Source organism: Clupea harengus, chromosome 6 (assembly GCF_900700415.2).
Source record: "Clupea harengus chromosome 6, Ch_v2.0.2, whole genome shotgun sequence".
Taxonomy (NCBI): Eukaryota; Metazoa; Chordata; class Actinopteri; order Clupeiformes; family Clupeidae; genus Clupea; species Clupea harengus.
The window spans coordinates 18,730,841-18,756,953 of NC_045157.1; the positions used below are offsets into that span (position 1 = coordinate 18,730,841).

Consider the following 26,113-nt stretch of genomic DNA (forward strand, 5'->3'; position numbering starts at 1 on the left):
TGACATACAGGGGTTACGTCTATATTTTTTAGCATTTAGCATTAGCAATGTTTACCATTGTAGCTTCATAGATACTCATTTTGTTCTTCTTAACGGAAGAAAGACTTCTGAGTTTCGTGTTTCTTTGACCACTGCTAAATGTATGTGACATTAATGTTAAGTTAGTTAAATATTGACAGGCTAGGCAGAATACTGATATAGTCTTAGTGCTACTGGACATGGTGTTTAGTTTTAAAACCAAAGACTGTTACTGGAGTATGCCTCATCTGAATTGGTAACTACAAATGGGTCCATGATCAAGCATGGAAAATAAAACCTAGAGAGTGAGCTCTCAATTACCGTGGCTTTGTTCTTTGAGTAGTCTGCTACCTTAGATTGCACCCAAAATGCACAGTTCCTTAGCCTAGCATTTGCTATTGTATTTGTCAGGCAGCTGCAAAATGAACAGCAGCTATTCTGGAAATGAATGCTATGTCTGCTCTTTGTGGGAGTGCCATGCTAAAGGAAGGAATGAAGCATCAAAATATGCACAGTTATGTGAATTTAAAAAATGCACTGGAGTCAGCATCACAGCAGGAGTACCCCCTCTCTCTCTCTCTCTGAAGCAGTTAAAACGATGCAGCATCTGCAACAAACTTCTCATTTAGAGGTTCTCTCTCGCTCTCTCTCTCTCTCTCTCTCTCTCTCTCTCTGAAGCAGTTAAAACCGTGCAGCATTTGCAGACAGACTTCTCATTTAGAAGTCTCACGGTCTGACCCCGCCCGCCACAGCTCCTCGCCACACCAGGGAGAACACACAGGCCTGTGTTTTTGCCCAGATCGGCATGTGGTTCGCGACACCTGTCAGAGCCGTGCGTTACGCACACACGCGTGTGTTTCCCGGAATAGATGGAATGCAGTATGAGGGAGTGGAACGGAGCAGTAGAGGAGGCAGTTGTTTCTCATTCGGAGATGCTCACTCGCTCGTGCAGATTTGTGTGTGTGTGTGTGTGTGTGTGTGTGTGTGTGTGTGTGTGTGTGTGTGTGTGTGTGTGTGTGTGTGTGTGTGTGTGTGTGTGTGTGTGTGTGTGTGTGTGTGTGTGTGTGTGTGTGTGTGTGTGTGTGTGAGAGAGGAGGGGTCTTCATCCAGCACACTCAGAGGTCATCTTTAATTACACCTGAGAGAGCTGTGATGTGTGCTTGAACTAGTGCCAGGGCTTAGATAGCTGTGAGCTAATAGTGAGCTATATATCAAGTTCCATATTGCTATATTGATATGTTACATCTTATTTTTGAAGACTGCAGTGTAAAGCCATGTGCTACTGTGGATGCACACAGTATAAAACAGTTGGTCAGTTGTACAGCTCCAGCTTTGGTTACAGCATCTACAGTAATAAGAGTGTTGGAATATCAGATTTGGCTATTTTATTGCCATCCAGTCAGCCAGCTAAACCCTGGCCAGCTGTAGTGGCTAAGTGGGACTTAATACATTAAATATGGCCTCACAGTTCAGGGCAGGAGGGAGTGTTTCATAGCAGGGCACTGTTGATGTATTGCTTAGTCATTCCAGTATTGTTCTCTCTCTTCTGCTAAGGTTATCATACCTCTTTCTCACTTGGCCTCAGATATCAACACAGGCCTATAACACACACAAAAGTGTGATTTGAATAAGCGTGACACCGTTTATAATATCAACAGCGATCATCTTGCCTTCATCTGTTCTAGAGGTAACTCAGACAGACACGTGCTGTTTATTTGATCTCCATCTGGTCTGTCAACACCCATTTATGATGCCAAGAGAAATGCAGCTTTTGGCCATGCTTCCAGTTCATGCACTGTTATTTTGAATGCAAACATTTTGCACAGTTCAGTTCAATTGCTTTGGCTGCAGAGGTTAACCCTCTCTGTACAAATCTGTCTCCCAGTGGACATGTTTCGTTGATTGTTGAGATGTGTACCTACAGTGTTGCAAAAAAAGGACTTGATTAATGGCCAAGCGAGCGTGGCTTTTGTTTCGCCCGATCCCAGATGAAGACCACATGTTGTATTTACGTGCAGATGGCTTTTCGCCGCCACCAATTAATCAGAGAGCTTCACTGCTCTCGTACTGTTTCATCCCACTCAGTCATCGGACCGTCACAGTTTCCATATTTCGTCTTTGCTCGCAGTTTTAATTTCATAGTAGTGCCTTCCGAGGAAGCAGTTGTACGTCTGTCGACACGAGCGAACTCTTTGTGTGGCTAGTAGTGTTCTAATGTTACCTAATATGGGTGGAAAACAAACAGGAGGACAAGGACGCTGAGGCATTGGCATAAGTGTTTGCCATTGTCCTTAATGACCCTCTTCAGTGTGCGCTCACTTCCCCTCCTGTGTCTGTGCCCACTGAGCAGCACAGCACTACAAGGACATAATTTAGTAGCGGTGACTCTCGGCCAGGCCTGGAAAGTGAATCCAGCAGGATTGTGTCAGAGCTGGCTAATGTCTTTGGGCAAGGAGGGGAGCGTCAGTGTGAGTGCTCCCTTTTAGATATGGGCTCTGAGGTCTGTTGAACCTACATCTAAATGATGCCATTTTTGGTCCTTTGGAATGCGGCGTCCTTCTGTGACACCAGAGGTTGGAGGCCTGATAGCCAGCAGCTGATAGCTGAGCTAACTAAGTTGCTATTAGAAAAATCTGTCGTTTTCGCCTTCTGCGGTTTGCTTTCCTGGTGACGTGTCGGCCGTCCCGGGTGGTCTTCTCCTGGCGCTGACTCACAGGCCTGGTCATTTCCATTGGACTTTGGTGATGACGCAGCAGATGCCTCAGTGACTTCCATGACTGTTAAGATTTCCCAGCTGTAGCCTGCTGGTGCTGGTGTGACGTGAGGGTTTTTCTTTGTGAGTATAGTGGAGTGTGCCGCAGCCTGTAACCCTAGCCAGCTAAAATGGAGTGGGGGGGAGAGGGGGAGAGGGGGGCTCTGAAGAGTGACGGGGCCTGGCGAGAGGAGTGGGAGGCTACAGCTTTCCATCCCTCCCAGTGGCTCCTCTGACAGCCTGCTGACTGACTGTGTGCAGACCTCAGGAATCCTCCCTCCCGCTCCTGCTCCTCCTCCTCCTCCTCCTCCTCCTCTGTTCCTTCTCTTCTTCTCTCTCTTTTCTCTCTTTCTGTCTCTCCCCCTCTCTTTCTCCCCAGGCTAGTCATGTGCTATGTCACTGTTAGTGCGCAACAGTATTTTTCCTTCTCTATTTCCATCTGCTTTTCTTTTCTCGTTTTGTTTCCTCCTTTCAATCTCTCAATCTCTCTGCCTATCTCTCTCTCTCTCCTTCCTTCTCACTGTATCTATGTATGTATGTATATATCTACCTCTTTGTTCCTTCCCTCGTTTCCTCCCTCCCAGTGATCAGATTTCAGGAAACTGCAGTCCACTCCCCTCTCCCTCCCTCCTCCTCTGCCCTTCCCTCCTCCCCTCCCCTCCCTGCTCTTTGCCTACGCCCTCCAGCTGCCAAACCTCTCACATACCGCCACTTCCTTGTCATTCGTCCAGGCTGGGAGAGCTGAAGGAGTGGAGTGTGTATGTGTGTGCGTGTGTGAGTGAGTGAGTGAACACTTCAGAGAGGGAGAGAGAGGGAACTGTTGAAGGAGGAAAGGCAGAGGAGAGGAGCGGGGAGAGTGTGTCCATTTCACAACAGGGGACTGGAGACTAGCAGGGGGCTGTGGCAGAGCTTGCAGAGGAAAGGATCTGATCTGCCTGAGGGGGGGGTGCTGGTGGTAGTTGGGGGAAGTTTTTATGCCTCACTCCTTCAAACAGGGGCTGCTGCTGTTCTATGCCTGCCTCGTACGTGTGGCGGATGTTCCAGAGTGGATGGGCCCTCCTGGGGTTTTTGGGGGCCGTTCGTTTGCGGACTGAGGTGTCACAGCCCAGCACAGGATATAGAACTTCAGAGCAGAGCTCCTGAAAGGAGTCGCTCCGTTACCTCTGGAAAGAAAGGCTCAGTTCAGTCTGCTTCTCTGCTCCCATTTTCCCTCCTCACAGTGGCACCTGTTTGTGATTGGCTGGAGACCAGCTCCTTGTCATCAGCATGTGCCACTCCTGGCTGGATTACTCACGGGTCGGGGATGAAGGCTGCTAGCACCTTTCGGGCAGTGTCCATATGCAGAGATTCAGCCGTTCCGCGTCCTGTCCGTTATTGTGGTGTGGAGTTTGGGCTGTGAGTCCTGTGTTCCGCTCATCCTGAGCTGCCAGATGAAGCCTTGTGGAGGAACGTGCTTTGGAAGCCAATGACTCCTCTGGGTTCTCTGCACAGACCCTGTGACCTGTCCTGTCTAATGGATTCTTACAGCCCAGAGGGCTTGCAACGACTGCTTTTTTTTTCCTTCATTACTTTGTGCATTCCTGACTTGACATTGCCCAGAACAATTTAAACAAAACATTTTTTTTGTAATATTCTTACTTGCTAAGTAAGACATACGCTAGGACGTTGTTCAGATCTCCTTTTATTTGCACGAGAGCTAATAGTAAGTGCTGTGGTCCATGGTCCGTGTTGATACCCTCCAAATTGTGAGGTAAGTTGAAGTTACACTCATGAGGGAAATTCTCTTTTGTTGTGGGTGAGGAAACAAAGGATATGAATCCTCTGCTCAAGGAACATCTGATTTTTAGCAGTACTGAATTGGAAGGAGTGTATGTTGTTCCTGAAACCTAACCTACCATATATATCCAAAAGATACCATTTAGCTATTCTTTTATAGTGTCTCTTAGCAAAATACCTTGTTGTGTTTTTGAGTGCAACATCACTTGCAGCATTGCCTGTAGAAAGGATGGTTGACCTTTTTAAAATGAGTGTGCTGACCCATAGACTTGTAGTGGTCTTGTATGAGGACATGATCTGTAGAAATGTGCACAGTTTTATAGCTTGGAGCAATATGCCCTGCAAGTTCACTGCCTTCACTTAACAGTGGTGGCCGGCCACGTACCTTCAGCAGTGGACCTTGGTTGACTGCCATATGGCGTTTCAGCTGGTGTTTCCGTGTGTATTTTAGCCAGAGCCAGTGCCGTGTAATTATTTTGGGGTGGAGAGTGCAGTGGCAGTCCATGGAGCATGTTGGTGCCTGAGCAGACAGTCCTTGTGGGCCTCTGTCTCCCCTCTGCCCCTGAGATCAATCAGACGTCCAGCTGCCACAGGCCTCATTATCAGCTCAGCTCATCCCCCCGAGTCAGTGCCTGCTTTATCTCCTGTCTGTGTGTGTGTGCGTGTGCGTGCGTCTGTGTGTGCGTGTGTGTCTGTTTGTGTGTCTGTGTTTATGTTTATGTTTTTGTGTGTGAGAGAGGTTCAAGTTCAGAGTTGCTTCTAGTGGGGAAACAGCAATGCTAGCAGCAAGAATGTTGGTCTGTCTGTTCTGTTTTGCTAATGGCCTTGCTCAGGGAAACAAGCCCACCGAGACGAGCCCTCTCTGTCTTTCCTGGAAAATCTATGCGTCATTGTGTCTCGCTTTTCCCCGTTTCTCAAAGGTTCAATCCACCCTGAGGTGGCAAGGCTCCTTTGCAGCGTCTGCATGAGAGCGAGCATGAAATCCCAATAATGGGAATAATTTCACTTCTTTGATGGAGTAATGAAAAGGGAGCCATATGCTTCAAGCTTCCTGCTGATGTCTGCTATCGACTGCAGGATAATTTGCTTGTGATGAACCCTAAGCACCAATGTGGCTCCCTCAGTAGCGCTCATGCAGAAAGTTGAGTTGCGGCTCTGACTCGAGAGCCATTTTTTCCCAGTAATCACCATTCACTGGATGTTTTTTGACAGATGAATATTTCACCGCAGCTTGGCTCACGCGCTGGGCTTTTGAAAGTTGTCTTGAAAGTTGTACGTTTTCTGTGTAATCATATATCTATGGTAATTACCAGGAACAATAAACCAAAGCTCAGTGGCAGTGGACGTGTTCAGTTTGCAGTTGTTTTCCCTCGGCAGTCTGTCAGCCCTGTAATCTGCTGTCTGTTTAGTGTAGAACTACAGGTTTCCCCCCCCCCCCCCCCCCCCCCTTTGATTTGCTCGTCTTGGGACGAGAGACAGACAGTGAGAGAGACCGAGCAGAGCGAGGAGAATTATAGCACCACTATGGAGGAGGAACCCTTTTAGGCTGTCCATTCTCTAGGTAATCTCTAATTTAAATTAGGGATTAATGTCTCATCTGCAAATCATGACTTTCTCCTCTTACATAAACTTGTCTCTGGCCCACGTCCCAAAAACCCTTTGTAACAACAGCAAATGATTTTGTGAGCTGTAAAATAGACCTCAGCCACTGAAACTGCTGAAATAGCTTGACAGGGCAGTACAAGAGCCTCTTCCTGCCTCTCAGAAACTGATGTGGTCTGGTGCTGGTGGCCGGAGTGGTGCCACGACTCTGAGCCGTCCACTTAGTGTCACACGTATTTGGGAGATGAGTGATTGTCAGCTGGACGCGGCGAGGGCAGTGGGCGTCGCCTGCGTGTCACCGCTGCGGGGCAGAGGCTCTGGTTTATCGGCTCCACAGCCCCTCTCTGTCCTCAGATGAAAGGAACGGCTCTTTGTGTCCATTGTGTCCTCTGGCTGCATGACTTACTGTTTCAAATATGTATCCCTCCAAGGACAAAAACATACGTAGACTGAAAGCTGCTGCTGCTGCTTCTCTTTTATGTCAGTGACATCAGGAAGCAACACGTTCTTTCAGTGAAGATAAGCACAGATGACTTAAAAGAAGCTGTTGGCCTACTAGAAGTGGTCTAACCGTATAGCCAGGCTGTTTGGGGGGGGGGGGGGGGGGGGGGAACATATTCAGGGTGCAATATGTGGGGATATGCTCTATATAAAAAACTATAGAGCATATTATATAATGACAGTGGTATTTACCTAATAATCTTTCTATTTGAAATAGCATACAGTAGCACTTCTTTGCCTGTATTGATTTTCCAGAATAGATTGACAGTAAAAACTTTGTGTGGGCTGCCAGAGTAGCTACGGCCATTAGTTGATTGTCCTGATGTGGTAAACAAGAGGAAACCACATGGGCGCTGTGAGTAGAATCTTCCTGCAAATCTTCTCCTATCTTTTAAGTAGTGCCCTGACCATCTGCCACACTGCGAGGTACCCAAAGCCTCAGATAGCTCGGCAAAGTGTGCTATGCTCATCCTAATACCCTTGTGTGTGCATCTCTAACCAGATTGCATAAGGATACAGAGTGCACTGGGGCATGAGAAGTATTTGCACGTCTCCATGTCTGTGTGTGTGTGTGTGGCTTACAGAGCCAGTCTTAAAGTTTGGAGGAGAATTCAATCAAGCCATTGAGCTGCAGAATGAATGGCTTGATTGAAAAAACGCCATGGAGCACAGGTCTGAGAAGCAAGCAGACAGAGTTATTTAGGCATAGACCTAGTCAGCCAGCCAGTCTTTACGTGGAGGAATAAGAACCTGAGAAGGTCCAATATGAACTGCTCAAAAATGTTTCCACATGCCTTCATTATTTATTTTTGAACTATTTGATTTAACTCAGTTTTCAATTAAGTACCTGATTGCTGACAAGACATGTACAACGTTCAACCATATAACTCTTGAAAGAAAGAGTTGTCTTGAAAGAAAACAATGAATGTTTTGCCTTTTTACTTTTACTGTGACTGTTCTGGATTTTCATGATTCAGTAAATAATCAGACCATTTGGTGGTTTAAATAGGAGTAGTTTGCTTGCCAGATATATTGGGTTGCGTGCAGCAATGAATAGTGGGCTATTCAATCTGAAAGGGTCTTGAATTGCACTATTGTGTGTTCATTGGAGAAGGTGCCATGTGGTAATCTTGGCAGTGGAATAATAAAGTGTGCTGTGTGGAGGGTAGATAGTAACCCCAGTGCATCCGGACACCCCTGATCAGTCCTTTTGTCCACGCTGTTTAACAGCTCCTCTGTCTGCCCACAGACTGCTCCAAAAGACCATTTAGTTTCTTAAATGAAACAGTAAATGTATTGTCATTTTCAGTTACTAAGATATGATTATTAGGAGATTATGAGATAAGAGAATTAAAAGCAAGACCATAAGATGAGTCAGAGAGGTCATGAGCCAGTATTTTTGACTGTGAGCTTTGTATTGACTTTAATAGATCTATGTTCTGTTTCTTTTTCTCTCTGCCCCCTGCCCCCCCCCCCTCTGTCCCTCTATCCCCTGTATGTGATGTAGTGGTAATGTCTTGAAGCAGTCTCCTGTGCCCTTTGAAGGACGTGCCGCTGCTGCCGGTGCTCATGGGAACGGCAGCTCCAACATGAACCTTCATGATGTTGGGGGGAGACGACGTTTCGAGGACTCGGAGTTCACCCTGCGCATCTACCCCGGCGTCATCGCCGAGGGCACCATCTACTGCCCCATCAGCGCTCGCAAGAACACCAACGCCGCCGATGTCATCGAGCAGGTTATCGACCGGCTTCACCTGGACCGCACCAAGCTCTACGTCCTAGCGGAGGTGAAGGAGTTCGGTGGCGAAGAATGGATCCTGAACCCCAGCGACTGTCCGGTGCAGCGCATGATGCTGTGGCCGCGCATGGCGCTGGAGAACCGCTTCGGCGGCGAGGACTACCGCTTCCTCCTGCGGGAGAAGAATGTGGACGGATCCATCCACTACGGCAGCCTGCAGATGTGGCTGCGTGTCACAGAGGAGCGCCGACGCATGGTGGAGCGCGGCTTTCTGCCGCAACCGGCGCCCAAGGACTACGAAGACCTGTGCAACCTGCCGGACCTCAACGAGAAGACGCTGCTGGACAACTTGCGCGGCCGCTTCAAGCAGGAGAAGATCTACACGTACGTGGGCAGCATCCTCATAGTCATCAACCCGTTCAAGTTCCTGCCCATCTACAATCCCAAGTACGTGAAGATGTACGACAACCACCAACTGGGCAAGCTGGAGCCGCACATCTACGCCGTGGCTGATGTGGCCTACCACACCATGCTGCAGCGCCGACAGGACCAGTGTATTGTCATCAGTGGCGAGAGCGGCTCAGGGAAGACGCAGAGCACCAACTTCCTCATCCACCACCTCACTGCCCTCAGTCAGAAGGGGTTCGCCAGTGGAGTGGAGCAGACCATCCTCGGAGCTGGGCCAGTGTTAGAGGTATGGACATTTTCACTGTATCTCCTCCGGCAAGGAGCCGTAAAGGCATAGTTAGATAATAACCTATTCTGTATTTGTAGTCATTGTCACGCTCATAGAACCCCAGGTGTATTTATCTGTACACACTTTCTCTGTTCACAATGTTCAGTTCAAGACAGTAAAGGGTCTTTTACTTTAGAACGTTGCTCTTGTTTTTACCTTGCTGTGTGAATGGTTGCAAGGTTGTTTAGGATGCTGCCTTTTTGTCAGAAAACTATTTTTCTTGCTGTTCTGTTTTCTTTGAATGATTGAGCTGTTAATGACAGAATTATCCTTTTGGGTGAACTATTTCTCTAACCATGCTATTTTTCTATAACCATCTCGTCATATGAGGATGTCAAAGTTAATTGCAGTTGGTCATCTCCAGTGATTGCAATGGAATATTTTGGTACAGCTGCACCTAAGAGCACTGCAGGCTTGTGCCCCGCATGGTGGTCAGTTTCAGTGAAATTACCAGTTGAAGACTCTGTGACTCACAGAAAGTCACCACGCCTTTAATGAAGGCTGCATAGTGTACCATATTGAGTGATGCTGATAAAAGTGATTCACCCTGTGGCATTTACTTCACACTGCTTAGTCAGCAGGCTGAGCTCCTGCTGTTTCAGTTGTCTCGTGTTGGTTATGAAATGGCGCTTTGGGTACAGCTGTGGCAGTGGCCTGGTGCTGCTGCCACTCTTTAGTAGGTTCTAATGCGCTGTAATCCAGATTATTTCCACTGGCTCTGCTGTTTGTACTCACGACAGTCACCACGCTCCCGATCACAAAATCCAGAAGCGTTTTTGTTTTTGTGAAACTCCCATGGACAGAAATCTCCCATGGATCTAATGTTTCTGGACCTGCTCATTGTGTTACAAGGTGTGCAGTTAGGAATGTTCTGTGTCATTGCTTTGGTGGACCTGTTTGGTGTCAGTCTTAGGCAGCGGGAGCCTTTATTTGTTAAACTTTGTCAAATAGTAATCTTGGGTATCCAGAGTTTCTATCCAGTAGCCTCTTTATTAACACGCTTCAGTGCAAGTCACACTTATTACTTGCTTGATCAAGCAAGTGAATATGTTTACACTGCTGTGATTCAACGACTTGTTATGCCATGTTGAAAGCATGCCAGACCGGTATCAAGTGACATCAAGGAAGTGCACCTAGGATGACATTCATTCCATTAGTTCCTCACCATTTGTCAACAGATGGCTGGAACATCTGAACCTGTTTTGGTAACACAACGGATACTGTAATTACCATCGCCAAGAGGCCCATACCTCAGACTCCGCTTATGACGTAATCTGTGGTATTTATGATTCTGTTGGCCAAAAACTATATCACTTTGGTTCCTTGTAAGGGTGGAGATATTATGTTTGCTTTACAATAAAATGAACTAATGTCCAAGGTGTCCAGAACAACACTGAGACATTTTCCTAATGCGTCTAACCCTTTCAGTCGAAACTAGTATTTTCACTTCTGCCTTATGCATTTTCTGACTCCATATATGTTGAAGCAGTCATATTCGTATGGAGCTAGCCAAGATTACAGATTAGGCTAATTGAACTGAATATTGATTTTAATTGCAGCTTCAGCTGATGTTTTAGTCTAGTTCTGTAACTGAGCCAAATCCTGATTTACTTTCTAATTTAATATGACTGGCGTTTTAAGGTTGAACAGGTTTACATCAAACAGTTTGACCCTGTACTTTATTTGAAGCTTAAACAGAAAGATTTCACAAGCATAAAATGTGCCGCTTTGTAGTGCTGCTAGGGAATGCCATCCTGGACTGTTGTGAAAAGCTAATATTTAAGCGTGCAAGTTAATGTCCAACCAGTCGGCACTACCAAGTGGTTTTTGAGTGCAGAGGACCAACCTTAATTGTTTGCTCGGAGAGATAAGCCAACACTATTTACTGACAGTGCAGTAGGCAGAACTGGCACTACAGCAAGCCCAGGTAGCAGGGTAATCCATCTTAGTCTACTCAGACCTCTCTTTCAGGCTTCAATACTTCCACCAAAGTGGCCCACAAACTTTGTGTAAAGCTTCCATCTTTGGTTCTGTCTCCATATAGTAGATTCAAATGATTAAAAAATACAATGTTTTAAAAGCATAGAGAAAGGGTAGGATCATGAAGCGTACTAGCATTGTTCCTTGTTTTAAGGAATCTGAATGAAAAGTCTTTCTTTCTTTCTTTCTCTCTCTCTTTCTTTCTCTCTCTCTTTCTCTCTCTCTCTCGTGAAATTCCCTTTTTTAAATGCAGTGTTTGGAATGTATTTGTCTGCTCCGTGCCACTACAATGAGGGGAGCTAAGATTTGCTGTGATTTCACTCTTGGGAAAACCAGGCTTTCATGGCCTTTAATCTAAATTGCAAACACCATTAATCTAAATGGACAAGCTATGTAATCCCCACAGGCATATGCAACTGATGTTAGTTAGATGCTAGAGTGCATACAGCAGCCTTTCAGGATAAGCGTACAGATGGACTGGATGGTAAAAGAGATGGGATGGAAGCTATTTAATAATTAGAATAGCCTGTATTATTATTTTGAATGTTGTGAAATCAAGCAGTTTTTCTAGTGGTACTATAACGGACTATAGGCTTCTATGTTTACAGTGCAACATGACCAAACTGGTTTATATGCCCTGGTGAAACTGCACAAGCCCTAGGTCTTCCATTCCAGTCCCTTGCTATATTTCAGGAATGCTAGAAACATGCATTTTGATAAATGCCAATGTATCTTGCGCACCCCAGTGTGTTCGTGGTATGAGTCATTGAGGATTCCTTGTAAAACCGGTATGTTACGGCTTCCAAGATGGCATGGGCTTTTAAAGTAGCAATAAGGAGTTCTGTTCCAAAACTAGCAAGCTAACTACCTAAAAGGCATGCAAAAACTTTGCAAACACCACCAACAGCCCAGTTGACACTGATAGAAGCTTGCCAAGACACTACCTGCCAGTATAGCAGGCAATATCATGCTGTGAAAGCTTTTCTTCCATTTTTGCAAGGTGTTCCAGCCCGGAACACACAACTACATAGGACATATCCTGGATGGCTAGTGGGAAAGACACAGATGTTTATCTGTCCTTCACATGACCATATGCTATCAAAATTAATTTGAGGATAGTACCAAAACTAGTTGCCTATAAAAACCATACCTCAAGAAGTGTCAAATTGTTGCATAGTGTTACTTTAAGTTCTGACTGTAGTAAATAAGACTATTCTCCAGTTTTAAAAAGCTAATTGTGAAGTTGTTCTTAACTTACAACTGTATGAATGGGTGTGTTTCACAATGGCTTCTGCCAGCTGGACTGTGCTTGGGCCCTGTCTCTTGAGTGTTTAAATTAATTAGAGTTATGACTAATGACTTGGGCCTAAACACTGCCAACGTGTAACCTACATACATTCATAAGTGTGTGGGCAGTTTCAGTGGTTTTCCTTGAGACAGATTTGCAGCTGTGTAGGATTGCATATCACTGCCATTGCTTTACCAGAGATTACTGGAAAAGAACACTTGGTACACATTTGAACATTTCGATTATGTGTTTTGTCAGGAGTTAAATCCTGTCTTGTCCCCACTCTCTAGCTTTGATTTTTGACTTGGCTGCTAGCCTGCAACCTCATCAATAGAGGGCTAATATGATTATTATAATTTATAGACAATGTCAGTTGCTATGAAGCACTCTCAAAGTAATGTCTGCCAAGCATAATTACCTCTGTGCTTTGAAACGGAGTCCTGTGCTTTTCAGTTGAAATGGTGACAGAAAACTTCTCACTTTTTTTAAATCCATGCAGCCTTAATACCAAAGACAGGTCAGGCAACAAGCATTCTCTCTCTCTCACACCCACACACACTCTCTCTATATATATATTTCTCTCTCTCTCTCTCTCTCTCTCTTTGATTTATATTTCTCTCTCTCTCTTTGTTGATCTCTCTCTGCTATTGTAGTGTCTGAGGAGGTAGGAGCTGGTCAGAGTGTCAATCGTCCAGTAACTTGGAATCCTACTCAGTCTCTTGGACATACCAGGTTAATAGCATGGCAATTCTAGTTAGCATCTGCTAGCGTCAGGGCCACGAGACCTTTTCCAGAGCTAGCTGCCATGCGAGGTGATCCTGGACTGGATGACCTGAAACAATAGGGGTCCACTGGTGTGCTTAAAGTGTTAAGTGTAGTAAGACTGTTGCTCCAGGCAAATGTTTTGCTCCTTAGCTCAGAGGGCGTAAGTTTAAGCGCATATATTGTAAATCCCAGGTCAGAAAGTTCTGCATGGAGACCCTGAATTCCATTAGCGCTCCGAATATGCCAAGGGACATGTTCCCTTTTGGTGGAGTTGTTTGGAGCAGCCCAAGTTACATTTGGCAAGTCAGATGACTCGGAGATGAATCAGCCCAAGTTTGCCTCATAACAATGAACAAAAGTTTCATTCATCGATGCTCTGCTGGATGCAACTTTCAGTCACTTCCAGAGTCGTCGGGACTGGGCGCAGTCGGTTTACGGGTGTTCTTCAGGCTCATCTGTCCCGCTCATCAGCCACCTCCTCGGGGTCAGGAATGCCCCCCGTGGGAGTGGGGGGTTGAGCAGTCCTTTCTGATGGGATGAGGTTTACGGAATTGTCCGGGGAGAAGTGGGAGGAGGGTGGATCTCTCTTTCAGTTTTAGTGGGCTCTTCCTCCTGGCTCCTCGTTAAGGCCCCTCTCGCTTGGAGGGGGCCAACAGAAACATTCCTCCCAGAGCCATTGCAGAGTCTGCTGGGGTCAGGAGCATGACTTAGCCACCGCCCCCCCCCCCCCCCCCCCCCCCCTTCAGCCTCATCACTGCGTGGCGAACTCAAACTGCCCCACCAGCCTGTAATGAATCTTTAATACCAACTGTCATTAGCGCTAATGCGCTAGCAGGATTACTGTGAATTACAGCCTCTTCAGGGGTGGGTCGGTAGAGATTGGGGGATTTGCTGTACATGGAAAGTGGTGTTTTCTTTCTCTTGGCAGGGATGGATTGGGATTGATTGAGGCCAGAGCTGTGTCTCTGGCACCATCTGAACTGCTGTTTACTGCAGAACATGATAAAAATAACAGATCCAGAGTATGATGTAAGTCTAAACCTGTATTGTTTGTGAAAATATCATAAAATGGTAACTTGGATTATATATTAGATGAACCACAACGAATCTCAACTTCAATTCACGGAGGAGAGCTTAAAAGGAGTTAACCTGAAGGGATGACATAAACCATGCATATTTTAACAGGATGCTGGAAAAAACAGTCTTGCTGCATTACATAAGATTTTCTTTGGGTTTTTACTGCTGTGGTGCTCACCTCTTTATGAGTGGGCTGTGGCCTACTATTTTTACAGCATCGTCCTGGTTGTGTTTTGAATCTTCAGTTTCCCCCAGCCGTGCTCTTTGCTCTGGAGGTTGGCTTCAGGAAATGAAGCCGTCTTCATTTAATCAACCACCACTAATTCAGGAGTAATGAAATAATTAGATGGGAACACTTTGGGCCTTGATTGCAGCCATGCTTATCCACACGTCATGCTTTTGTCAGGGTCAAGTAATCATTAAAGCTGATATTTTCTTAGCTAATCAATGTCTGTCAACTGTTTGAACGCATCCTCCGTAATCCCCTGGAATGCAGGGAAAGGAATAGCTGGGGCTTTTGATGTAGACGCCTAAGATTCTACCCACACCACCTCTTCTCTCTACCAATTTAGACAGCTTTGCTACACGGATTTATTTTGTTGTTCCGCTAGTCTGTGAGTCTTTCTTATCGGTGAAATGCTGTGCTGTTTATGCATACGAGTCTCGTTAGCATGGCTGTGGCGAGCTGACCTGAAGGTTTCCATGACAGGATTCTCCTGCTTTCGTTTCGGGGCTGCATTCTTCCAGGGCCTGTTGCAGCCTAGATGCTTCTTCCTGTTTGACGTGAATTCATTTTGGCTCTGGGTCTGGTCAGGCAGTTTCCCTTTCTCTCAGTCTCTCTTATCTTTTGGGCTTCCGCTTTCTCACATACACAGATGAGAATTCCCCTAGGTGCTGCTCTAGTGTGGTCTACGGAGATGGAGAGGAAGATGAGCGTGAGGTTCGTTCTTTTATCTGGGCACACATTCATTTGTGTAATTCCCTCTTGTATTACTCGCTGTATGAGTAAGACATGCATTCGGCATTCTTGAGTACAAAGTCAGATTTGTTTGTGTATGTAACCCCGTTCCGCACACGCGCGCGCACGCACGCACAAACATCAAAGGCTGGTGGCTTAACTTGTTTGATTCTAATTGGGAGGACCTCTCCAACGTTAAAGCATGGATGCAGATGACACTTTATCCACAGTCAAAAGCTGAACAGATAGTCATGATATACAGTCTAGTTTATATATTGACAAACCAAACTATAGAAAATATAATGGTGCACTAGTACTGATAGATAGACCTAAACACATAGGGCTATATTTACATTGTGGTAATGAGCTCCTCCGATGTGAAGCACTATCACACCCACTGTACTGTATTCATATCTTTGAACTTGGACATTTGACATTTGGGTCCCTCGTAACTTTGAACATCTGAACAATTTTCTCCCTCCAACTGACCGACTTTCAAGATCTCTGTAGTAGTTTCAGCATTACCGACGCAAGGCAGTACGGCAACCAACTATGCAGTGAGACCCAATTTCAGGCAAGGCCTGTATCTCTCTATTAGGAGACATTCCCTAGGCAGTTTCACTCTGCATGACATTTGTATGGTCTGTATTTCTTCAGAGGAATGCAGTTGGTTTGTTTATCACTACACAACCACTCCCCTCTCCCTGACAAACTTTGACTTGACTCCTCCGCGCTTGGCGAAAGCCTGTGTCTTCTCACCAAGCTGGGTTGGGTGATCCATTATAGATGGCAAAACACGTTGAATCAGAACTGGAGCTGACATTTATGTAAACTTAAGATTATGAACAACCAGCAATTATTTTGTCTGTAGCCCAGGTTCTTAAAGTTCAGCGTAATCCTCACTGTTTCGACGTTAATTGATTGCCACAGTTCTTTGTTTTTCAGTTTCTGCGATTTGCACTGTTCATATTGAATGTGTTTTTATCATTGTGTAAAGCTCTGTAGCTATAGGACACGTTTGTTCCCCCTGCCAGGGTCCCGCCCTAGTGCACGGTGGGAAAGTGGAGGCCCACTCATCTCCAACCAACAATGAGCTGATCTACAATAATAATTATCAATATCTTTGTGCTGTTTCCATAAGACTGACTCTTGGCCTTACAAATACAAGGGGAAGAGGTGTTTATATTAGAGCTGGTCAGGAATTCTTGATGCATCTCGGGCCTCAGCCGCTGGTGGCCATGTTTCCTCTGAATCTGAGAACGGACTTCGACTGCGGCCCTTTTTATGATTTCAGTTATGGCAAAGCGTTTCCTTCTCCTCTTCCTCTCCCCGGCTGACATTCTCAACGCAGTGGCCTCTAGCACAAAAATGAAGCGCTTGAACTACTGTTTAGTGTGTGAGTGTGAGAAAGGAAAACAAGGTTGGGCAGTTAATCTGGCTTCTTGTGTTGTTATTATCGGGGGCTTGCCAGCCAGAAAAGCGCCAGCAATAAAACTGTGAAAGCCAGCTCTGTTGTGTGTAAATATAGTACGCTAATCCTTGTTTACCATCCTATTGTTTCAGAGGCTTGTTTTATTATAGCGTACTTGTTTTTCATCGGTTTTCACTGAAAAGCACGAGGGCCTGCTGACTCTGCCCATCACCTCCCCTGGAGTGTGTTGGTGTGTGTTGGGTGTGTGTGTATGAGTGTTTCACTGTGTACAGTAACATTCAGAGCAGCAGTGCACCAATCTTTTAAGTGTCAGTGGGGGAAGAAACTGCACAAATTCCAGGATGTTTTCTTTTTCCCCTTCGTCCTCCTTTCCTCTGTTCATTCTTTCTTTCTCTCTCTCTCTCTCTCTCTCTCTCTCTCTCTCCCTCCCTGGTTCCCTGGCTCCCTTTGTGGCCACAGCGCATTCCTTCGCAGAGACTGGGAAGCTCCTCTCTGGCTGCGACAGCCGCATTTCCTCCACTTCCACCCCTGTCTGGGCACCCTTCCTCTTCCCGTCCCTGTTGGGCTGTGGCCCACCTTCCACCGCCCCCTCGCAGCCTGTCAGGAACTAGAGCCTCTCGGCCATCCCTCGGCCTCTGTTTTAACACGGATGTCCTTACGAGTCTTGCCATTCCTGTTAAATAGACTAGGGGGGCACGATTAGCCTATAGTAACCCCAGTTGTGTGAGATGCATTTACAGGTGGAATTGGTCTAAGAGTACTTTGGCAAGCCAAGTCAGTTCAGAGTTGTAAAGTATTTTCCATATAGCATCTCCATGCCTATCCGTAAAAAAATGCTGGCAGTTAAACATCATACTTAGAATGAGATATAATTATCGGCACGTCAAGGTCTGTTTGGGTACATTGGACGTCATCGCAATTGGACGCAAATATATTATGTTGCATATAAAGACAGGCATTCTGTTTTTTTCCCCCACCTCTTTCTTTTTTTTTTTTTGAAGGCCATATTGCAGAATATGTCAGCACATCTCTTGAAAATCAAATGGAATGGATGGAAGTGCTTGTTTATTTTTGTTCCAGAATTAAACTATAGCTCACAAACAATGTGTGTCTATTGACATGGAAAAGGAAGGACTGGCTCTGGCGAAAGGCTTCACTGTGTCGAGCAACCTTTCGGAGCAATAGCCACCAGAGTAATGTTGTTTATATAGCCTTGCCCTATCCCTGTCAGGGACACGGCTCTTTGGCTACAACCAGAGTATTTTCACAGTTTTTATTAAGCCTTATTTCTTGTTGATTGCCGGTAAATACCTCACCGAGTGTATTAGGTTTAGCTAACCGGGGTGAAGGCAGAGGGCCTGCTGGAGTGGGGGGGAAAGCGTGTATTGACTCAGCTCTTGTGAGTGAGCGTACTTCTCTGTTTATCCTGTGATAGGCATCACCTGATGGCAGAGAGACGGGGGCACATTTGCTTAGTGATTGCAAACACTTCCTGCGGACGCTAAATAAACTCAAGGTGTTTTGTCCGCTCGGTTTGCATGGAAGCTTCGCAGAGATCCTCTACAGCTTATGGCACAGCAGGAGCATAAAAGCAGTTGCTCCTTTCCGAAAAATATCACCAGAATTGAAGCCAATTTTTACGTAAATAGACAAAACTCTGTCTTAAGAAATACACACAGCCAAGCAGAAATAAGTCAAAACAAATAAACACTAAAAGTAGCGGGAAAATGTTTTGGATGGGTATCAGTGCAGGTGGACATTGTTGCTATAGTGACATGTGAGTTACATACACATGCGAGTTAGCGTACATTCACACTCCCTCTGTCTTTCCAGCATCTGGCTTTTCACTGCCTTGTGAGTGGGACGTGTCCTTTAGCATGCATGAGCTAAGCAGGCTCACGGCGACCCATTCAAACAGTTAATGAACTACAAACAAAAATGCGCAAATGAAAGCATCAGCTTTTGTTCTGTTACCTCTTGCTTTGATGCAAACGGGGTCATTTGAATGAATTAGGTAAGCGCTCTCAGTGCCATGAAGAAAAAAACTAAAATTATACACAGAATGTGCCGGACTGTAGTGATTTTTTTTTTCTCACCGCATTTCTTTCACCTCAGCTGAACAGTCTAAACTCTTGTTACTGGCAGGGTCGAGGTCACCCCTGGTGGAAAATGTTCCCTGTGGGGCTGAAAATGGGATGTAAAATGGCCGGTTCATCATGGGTTTGCCGCAGGCGAAAAAATGCAAGCACTCAAACCATGGAGCCCACCTCTTGAGTGAATAATGTTTGAGTTTATTCAAAGGTTAAATAAGGCTAAATGCACTGGAAAATGGTTGTAATGGAAGCATGAGATCAGTGTTGTTGTGCTTTAAAACGCCACTGTGAATCATGATTACTCATATTTTTATTGCAGTCTAATATATTATATGTTGCTAAAAAATTGTTAGAAATCATCAATTATCGTACTAATGAAGTACTAAAGCACAAGTAATTAATAACATCTGGTGTATGTAAAATGTAATTGTCTGGCTTGTATGACCTAGAGACACGAAAGAATAGATTTTTTTCTTTTATCCGACATAGATTTCTGTATTGGACTTGTGTAGTACAAACCTGTGTGTTCATTTGCAGTTGTTGGCCTCCTGTATATGGAACAGCTATACAGCTATACATCTGTTGTCTCTGAGGACATTGTGTTCTGGCCACTGCTTTTGTGTGGAGTTCAGGGAGAGATTGCCACTGCAGAATCATGACTAGTTTACTCTTCTTGGCCTCGGCTGATGGCAGTTGTGGCTTACAGTGCGTGGGGGGGAGTGCATTGACTCGCTGTCTGTCAGCTCTCCAGTGACATCAATCGCCTCTTTTTGCGGAGGACCATTATCTGTAGCTTCTAAACTGCAAAATAATTTGTGTGTCTGTCAGCTGCCAATTGCGTAAAAAAAAAAAAAAAAAATTCTTTTTTTTTTAATCTTATTCCCCTGCCTGTTGCAACAGCCGGAGTCCCGGTGCAAGGCAGCAGCTGCAGTGGTTGGACTCAGAAACCCAAGCTGCCTGGGCTGTACGCTGCCACTGCAGAGAGGGTGCTGGGGTCAGTAGGTTTGGGCAAAGGCTTGGCACTCTGCCCTGTCCTCACACAACACTCTGCCATGATAATGACATGCCAGTGGCACGTCGCCTCCCTCGGGAACACGGCACCAGGTGAAGCCAGGCAACACCGCACCGCGTCCCGGGCCAGAGGATGACTGTTCAAAGGCTGCATGAGAAGAGTGAGAGGAGATCCCTCCAGGCCACTCTAGCTTATGGAGTCTGCTGTCTCTCTCTCTCTTGCGCTCTATCTCGTGGCCTCCCTCCCCCCTCCAACTGAAGCTGTTTGGAGCCAGAAACCTGCTTGGCTTCGCTCAATGCCTGGAAGAGCTCTGGATGTCTTACTGCCAAGATATGCTTCCCCGATTTTGACAGGCTTTCTGAAAAACGAAATAGTAGTTTACTGTGATGGTTGTGTGTGTGCGTTTGTCTGTGTGCGCGTTTGTCTGTGTGCATGTCTCTGTGTCTGTGTATGCATGCATCTGTTCAAAATATTTTCCCTTTTATAAAGAAACATTAGTTGTCTTAGTATCCACTGCAACTATCACCACAACAGAAAAGCCTAGACAGCTTTCTCTCTCACTTGCATATTGTCAAGTTAGGTTTATCCATTTCCAGTGATGAATTGCATGAGTGCATGTTGACCTGGATTGTGGTACTGTAGCTTACCTCGCTGGTCACCCTCATGATCAATATGGCTGTTAGGAGCCATGTGACAGTCAAGAGTGCATCTCTGTCCGTAGGCAAGGTTAACCTCCTCTTTTAGAAACCACAAACTGCTGTCCCTCATTCAGAAATAGCCATGCTAGTGGGTTGTGTTGCATTGTGTTATTTCCCCAGTTTCTGTCACGTCCTGTCTGCTCTTTACCAGAAGTGCTTTGAAAAAATGTCAAAGGCTGGTCATATATGTTCATGTTTACATGCATGCTGTAGCCCGTTAAACTTAAAACCAACCTTAATACTGCTGTTAATACTTAATACATAATACTTGCCAAAAGCTTTGTAGAAAATACTTTTATTTTGATGGATTGTAGTTATTAGGTAGTGAGGTATGGCTTTTCTTGTATCGCTACTGCATCATTGGTTTTGTATGGTTCGTTTAAAAAAGTTACAATAGTTCCAATCAAGAAATGAAAATACACTTAAGCCTATGGCACAGTATTTGACTTTCAGGAAGGTGCTCTTACAAGGCCCTAATCATGTCCAATAACAACATGAACTTCATTTTACGCCTCTATTCTTAGAATGGTAGCAACATTTTTTTTATTTCTTGCCTTGGCCTACATCCTCCCCATACCTTTGCAGAATGTGACTTTGCAGAAGTGGGGAACCTGAATATGTGCCCCAAATGGTTGTAAAATGTCCAATGACCACGCTAAGGCTGTTTGTATACTGTACACTGTAAATTAAGTCAGGAGGGGGGTTAAAGTTTAGACAAGGCGAGTTTATTTGTATAGCACATTTCATACACCAAGGCAATGCAAGGTGCTTTACATACTGTACATAAAAGCAAAAGGAACGGCCAAAGGAAAAAAAAAACATAAACTGCTTAAAAGAACAAAGATCAAAATGGTTCAGACAGTACACAGTGCATAGTTAAAATATTAATTATATAATTAATTAAAAGTGCAATGAGAATAGAGCACAATCATAGACACGTGAAAAGAGAAATGTTTTTAACCTGGATGTAAAAATGGCTACATTTGGGGCACATTTAAGACCTTCAGGCAGTTTGTTCCAGTTGCGTGCAGCACAAAAGCTAAACGCTGCTTCACCATGCTTACTTTGGACCATGGGCTCCAATAACTGACCTGAGTCCATGGATCTAAGAGCCCTGTGTTCTGTACCATTCAGTGATTAATACACTAGTAGCAGCACTTTAAAATATATTCTGTAACTAACTGGAAGCCAATGTAAAGAATTAAGAGCTGGAGTAATGTGCTCTGTTCTATTGTTCCTGGATGGTAATCCTCTGGATTAAATTGTAGCAGCATTTTGAATGAGCTGCAGCTGTTTAATGGACTTTTTTTGGCCATTATTGGAGACCATTACAGTAGTCCACGCTACGGGAAATAAAAGCATGGATAAGCTTCTCTTAGTCTTTTGGGGGCACCAGATCCTTGAATCGGGCTATATTTGTAAGATGATAGAAATCTGATTTGGCCAGTGCTTTGATATGGCTGGTGAAAGTGAGATCTGAGTCCTATGCAACGCCAAGATTTTGGACTTGGTCTGGCTCATCCAATTATTTATTTGCTCTAAACATTGACACAATGAGTCTATTGAGAGAGCCAGATATATCTGTGTATCATCTACATAACTGATAATCAATGTTGCTGTAGAATTTGGCCCAAACGCAGCATAATGTTATTGAGCAGAAGAGGTCTGAGAACTTATCCCTGGGGGATCGACATCTCATAGCCACTCTGTCAGATTCATAATTGCCAATGGTGACCAAAGTAACTCCTGCATTCTAAATAAGACCTGTACCAGTGCTGCACTGAGACTGTAGTTGTTAACCCTCCCTGCCTGCATTTCTCAGTGCAAGCTTGAGCTTAGCTGTCTGCAGGGCTACATGATTATGGCATTAGCAAGAAAGGTCAGGCAGTCAGCTGAGCCATCAGTTTGAAGTGAAGTAGTCATCTAGAAAGAAGGCCAACAACTCCATTGCTGCCTGACATGCAAATCTTTTATACGTTGCTTGCTTGCTATCCTAGTCAGGATCATTTTTCAAGTTCCTGAGCAGCGGTTATCAGATGGCTTCGGTTAGGAGAAGAATACTGTCGGTTAGGTGGGGTCATGGCTGCACACAATAGGCCAGTGTTTCCTACGTGGGTTTGGTGAGGTCGGTGGGTGACTGGAAAGGACTGGCTGAGCATGGTGCGAATGCTGATCGATTTGACTGGTCTCTCTCTCTATCTCTCTTTCTCTGTGTGAGTGTGTGTGAGTGTGTGTGTGTGTGTGTGTGTGTGTGTGTGTCTGTGTGTGTCTGTGTGTGTCTGTGTCTGTCTGTCTGTGTGTGTGTGTGTGTGTGTGTGTGTGTGTGTGTGTGTGTCTGTGTGTCTGTGTGTGTTTGTCTGTGGTGCCGGATCGATGACTCGACTGAATGGCCCCTTTCTTCCTCCTCTGCTCCCTTTATGACTGGTGTTATATGGAAAGGGAGCTACCACATCTCCACTCGCCTGCGCCTGACTGTGCTACTTCCTCCTTTCCTGTGTCCACAAGTGCTGTAACTGGCCTTCTGCTGGAGTGTTCCATTGGCCGATGATCCTATAGACGGTGTTTTTACCTGTCAAACTTCCTGGCTTTTTACCTATCAAAAATGGCACAGCCCCCTTTTGTGACGTCTTGGTGAGATCACAACCAATTTGAGGACTGGTACAGTTGTCACAGCAAATTCATGTTTGACTGTAAGATCAAGAGCAAATTTTAAAAGGCAGGGATCCGACATGTACCTTTACCTGTCAACTGTGCTACATGTTCATTCACAGTCATGGTAATTTATTTCCTTTGTGAAATACAGGAGAGTACAAGTTCAGTGAAAATGAATACTCTAAAATAAAGGTAGCATTTAGCTATCCTGTTGTCTTCCAAAAGCTCCAGATGGGTCAAGGGAGGAGCACAGAGGAGAAGAGTGTTTTGCACGGGGTTTTCACAAAAACAGGTTTTTATTCTGGCCTCTCTGTGTCTTTTCTGCCACAGAATCCCTACGAGCACAAGCTAGCCTTGCTCTGGTTACATTGCTGTGAAGAAACACTATGCCATTGTTTGCCTCCGGAATGCGCTGGGAACTTTGTGGCCAAAAAAAGGATCCTCTCGCTTCAACCTGACCCTCATCATTGTTGCGCCATTCATGTTCCAACCCAGTTCTCCCTCCCCCTTTTGTGTGCTGTCACAAGCGCGAGTCTGGATCAAGGGAATGGAGAGGCTCACTCTCCTCATAAGTATATGGGTTTGGAAGATTTTTTTTATTTTTAGCGTTGGCGTGTTGAATGGGCTGGACAGTACCAGTGAAACTCAACCCCGCTTTCACTTAAGAAACTAAATACTGTTACATAAGAGTGGTCAAAAGTTCAAACCAAATCAAATGTTATTGGACTCGGTCCTGTGCAAGAGAGAGCGAGAGGGAAAGAGAGGGAGAGGATATTTATTTTTAACATAACTTCAACAGAGAAGTCAGAGTGGACAAGGGTGGGGACTTGTGCCTGTTAGTGATAATCCAGGATGTGGGGGTCCTGGCGTGGTGAGAAAATGACCCTGCGTTAGTGCTGCTTGGAAAATGCTGCCATTAAGTCATCGTGACTCCCTGAACTGACTGCATGGGTCATTTGTGACTAACTGTATGCTGCCGTCCGCTCCCGTCACAGAGTGCTGTGAAGAGTTAACAAGGCAGAGCATTGTCCGGCTGGGGGGGTGCCTTCGTGTGCATCGTGCTTGTGGAGGATTTCTGCCTTTGTACTAATCCTGAAGCCCATTGCTCAACTGGTGTCAGTGACAAGGTGCCTACTGTTCCTTTGCCACACACACACACACACACACACACACACACACACACACACACACACAGTCACATACGTGCACATGCTCAGCAGCCCAAGCCCAGGCTTCAGCTTACACTAATTTTGGAATTCTTTATGCGCGCTGCTCCCTCTGTCAGCATCTGCTTTTGGGGGAGCGCACAGCTGACCGGTAAACATCCTCCCCTTTCAACGGCCACCCCTGGCAGGGGGAATTCTTCACTCATCCAACATGTCGGGCGGAAGACTTCAAACAGAAGCAGGCGACCACCTACAGTTTAGAGATTCTTGGAAACCTACATGCACCTGCTCTCAAAACACACCCCACTCTCATACACACATACATGCACACACACACACTCACACACACGTGGCACTTTTTGGTTGACTCCGGCCCTCAACCAATTAGGACTAAAACATGCTTGCTTAAGAATCAAGCAGTGAGACCATGAGTAATAGCAGCCTGTTTCATTTGTAATGTGGGCCGGCGAGGGCTGGGTAATCATTGATTTCATGTGAGGTTCAGATTCACACATAGGTATTAAACATTTATACCTCACTTCTGGCTGAAACACAGCACCTCATGGCGTAGATTCACAAGCGGATGACAGTGTGCAGTTCAGTCGCCCAGAGTTTGGGTGTAGCGGATCGATATTCTCCTTTCTCTTTTCTTCTCCACAGTTCTATATGAATAAATCAGATTTTGGCAGCACTTCTTGATAATGCACTCGGCGTGTTCCTTTTTAACTGATGGTTATGACTGATATGATTGATTGCCTTGCCTTCAGGGTGATCATCATGGAGTGAAGTCGTCATACGCACCCGGGTGTAATTGCGTGGAGAGGTTTCTCTTTACACCGTGGGGCCCCCCAAACACCACATAAATCACTCTGCCTAATTTTGCAAACCATCGAAAGCGTCCTAATTCATACTAAGAGCACTAATTTGATATTGGAATGTAATGTAGTGCTGAAAGGCAGAGATGGCTCGCACAGGAACCGTGGACGATCATCCTTGGGGCTTTTTAGTGCGTAACTCAATCACCACCCCTCACATCTCGGCCATGTTATTCCTTGGGGCTGATGCACGCTAGGCTTTTAGAATGTGACATGGCCAGTGTTTGTACTCTGAAGGAGTGGCAGGAAGTGACACACGGCCATTTAATTAGTGGTTCCAACAGGAAGTGCGACTTACTTCAGTGGTCAGTGCCTCATCGCTCTCTAACAGTGACCGTGTTAGGAAATGGTTGGTCTTGTGCTCATACATGCGTCAGTGGTTACAGCTCAGTGTGTGTGCGTGGTTAATTAGAAGTTCTAAAGAAAATGAGAAATGGTTGTGTGAGCAAACTGATTCTTGAAAGGGAATGCTGACCGTAGAGTGGAGGATGGACTCTGTTCTAAGAGAGAAAGGCATTCATGGTGAATGCAGAGAAATATGTTCTTTGAGCAGGGGAGGCTTACTCCATGTCCAGTAAGAGGGTGAACAACTCAGGATGTGACATGCTGCATGTCTCATCTCCTGAGTGCCAGTGTGAATGGACATGTTGAACCAGAACCACCAGGGAGAACTCTGGCGTCCTGCTGGCTCTGTTCAATCAGCCCTGCATCCGCTGTCAAGGGTCAATGATTACCCACAGTGTAAAGTGTACTGATGAATTTTAGCCATTGATTCTCCCCAGTGGCCCAACTAGGGATACTTTCATTCAACCTAAAATCATTTCTGAATGGCCAGTTTGAGTCAAGAGGAGCGTTTCTGGTCTCTCTCTTCACAAACATTCAGTGTGTTTACATGATGGTATAATTCGAATCTTTGCTTAGTCGGACTATGCTTTCTTTCGAGGGTAGGTGCTATTATCCCAATGTACATGGCAGTGAATAAATCGAATCATTG

At 45.4% G+C, this 26,113-nt stretch overlaps 1 protein-coding gene across 1 annotated transcript in view; it reads left to right on the forward strand.

The window, feature by feature from the left end:
* Positions 1-3,379: 3,379 nt before the first annotated feature.
* Positions 3,380-26,113, forward strand: part of myo9aa (myosin IXAa) — a gene marked incomplete at its 3' end in the record, with an annotated part of 68,062 nt that continues 45,328 nt past the window's right edge. The window contains exons 1-2 of the mRNA XM_031568618.2: positions 3,380-4,520; positions 8,157-9,081. Of these exons, the coding sequence (XP_031424478.1) occupies positions 4,489-4,520; positions 8,157-9,081 (957 nt within the window). The remainder of the gene's footprint in view (positions 4,521-8,156; positions 9,082-26,113) is intronic.